Source organism: Cornus florida, unplaced genomic scaffold, assembly GCF_030987335.1.
Source record: "Cornus florida cultivar Cherokee Brave unplaced genomic scaffold, ASM3098733v1 CherokeeBrave_3.0.0_Hap2_Chr08, whole genome shotgun sequence".
Classification (NCBI taxonomy): Eukaryota; Viridiplantae; Streptophyta; class Magnoliopsida; order Cornales; family Cornaceae; genus Cornus; species Cornus florida.
The window spans coordinates 52990259-52992450 of NW_026775578.1; the positions used below are offsets into that span (position 1 = coordinate 52990259).

Below are 2192 nucleotides of genomic sequence, written 5' to 3' on the forward strand. Positions count from 1 at the left end.
TCTTTAAATACGTAATTTGTGGTAGAATTTTATAGAAATTATTTTATTTTATTTAGATATATCTTTGTAAAATTAGATTTTCTTTTATTAAAAAACTCATAAAAAATAGATAAATATTTATATTAATTAATAAATATTTTTTATATTAAAAAATAAATACTGAAATGTTCAAATTCTTTAACATTTATATTTTATTTATATGTATTATTATATTATTATATATTTTCTTTAAATATAGGGATAATTTCACTCACACTCCCTGAAGTTTAGCCAAATATCAATCTAAAACATTCTTCGAAAATAACTATCACTCACGTTACAAACTTTGTTCCGTTTTTTACTCACACCCCAAAAGTTAATTTGCAGGTGTGTCAACCACTTTTTACATATAAAAAGATATTTTTACCCTTTGACTTTAGTTTGACCATTGACTTTGGTCTACCCTTATTTTTTTAATTTATTTTTTTACAAAATATTAGTATTAAAAAACAATATGGCCCCTTAAAAATTTGTAAATTTACAAATTATATTATATATATAGGCAGACATATATATACTCCTATATACACACACAGATATATATATACACACACACAAGCACAACACCACCACCAATCGCCGTCGATCGCGGTAAAGAGGACCTCCAACACGCTGTGACTGCTCTCCTCAAGAAGATGTCGATCGGTGCGTGTGGTGCAATTCCAGCGACGGGGTGCGACGGGGTGCTGAGCTTGTCTTTCCCATGGTTTGAGTCCGATTCCGGTTTGGATTCGTCTCCGGCGGGGTTTGTTGGGTCTTGCGGGTCTCGGTGGCAGCCATCGTTGCCGAGTTTGGGTTTGATTTACACCACCACCGACACCGGCAAGGATGTCGGCATAAGAGACAGCGGCGGCGATAGCCGAATCGTGGTGGCTGAGCACCAAACCACCCTCTCCGACCTCACCAACCGTCTTTCCAAAACCCTTCTCAGCCGAGAATCTAGAGAGTGTTTGTGAGCGTCGCCATAGGTTCATGAAATGGATGGGTTTGAGTTTAGATCAGAATCCGGTTGAAAGAGAGAAACCAGGAGATAATGACATCAAAATGGGAATTGACAGAATTAGAATTACTGAAGACAGTGGTGCTGTGCTAAGAAATTCAGATTAGTTTTTGTCGAATTGCTCTGAAGCTACAGGATGGATACAAGATGATATATGTGATGAGGGGAATTCCGAGTGTAGTATCAAGAATTCGGAAGAGGAGAGAGAGATTGTCATGGATGAAATTAGCCATCATCGAATGGTTGGAAGATCACATGAAGAAGCTGAGGCCGGTGACACAGTGGATATGAAGAAGAAAATGAAGAGGGGCTGGCTTAAAAAATTAAATGTCCTATCACGTATTACCAATAGGCAAGGGGAAGAAAGTTTGAAGCCGAGTGATTTCAACTTGGAATTGGGGACTAGAGTTCGAAGAGTTCGGGTTCATCTACATGGGAAGAGGTCAAAAGAATTGTCCTCCCTTTACGCAGGACAAGAATTTTCAGCACACAAGGGCTCAATCTTGACAATGAAATTTAGTCCCGATGGCCAGTACCTGGCAAGTGCCGGTGAAGACAATGTCGTTCGTGTCTGGAAGGTGATGGAGTATGAGAGACCAAATCAATTTGACATTCAAGATACTGATCCTTCATGTTTGTACTTCTTAATGGATCATTTATCCAAATTTGCCCATCTTGATGTGGATAAAAACAAAATTGGTAGGATGAAGAGGTTGAGGAAATCAACGGAGTCAGCTTGTGTAATTTTCCCATCAAAAAGTCTTTCGGATTTTGGAGAAACCTTTACATGAATTCCATGGACACAGTGGTGAGGTCTTGGTTCTCTTATGGTCCAGGAAAGGGGTTAGTAATATCACAAATTTTATATTTTATATTTTTGGTTTGCTTTTGTTATCCTTTGTTAAAAAACCATTATTGTTTTTCTTTAATTACAGAGAAACCTCCAAGCCTTCGTCGTCTTCATCACCTCCAGCACCAAAGGTGACTGATGTCCTCATTTAGACGTCTTCTTCGTCGGAGAGATGATGAAGTTACAGATTTTATTTGTGGTATAATTATCAGGGGTATAATTGTCTTTTAACTAATTAATATTTTGAAATAAATGTTATTTAAAAAGTAGGGACAAATTTGTCTTTTCCCATGCTTTTAACGG

At 37.1% G+C, this 2192-nt stretch overlaps 1 protein-coding gene across 1 annotated transcript; it reads left to right on the forward strand.

Moving 5' to 3' along the window:
* The first annotated feature begins 674 nt into the window (after nucleotides 1–674).
* Nucleotides 675–1830, forward strand: LOC132270258 (uncharacterized). The gene is made up of 2 exons (XM_059771447.1): nucleotides 675–987; nucleotides 1169–1830. Exons 1-2 carry the CDS (start codon nucleotides 675–677, stop codon nucleotides 1828–1830), a joined length of 975 nt encoding a protein of 324 aa, XP_059627430.1.
* Nucleotides 1831–2192: the final 362 nt, after the last annotated feature.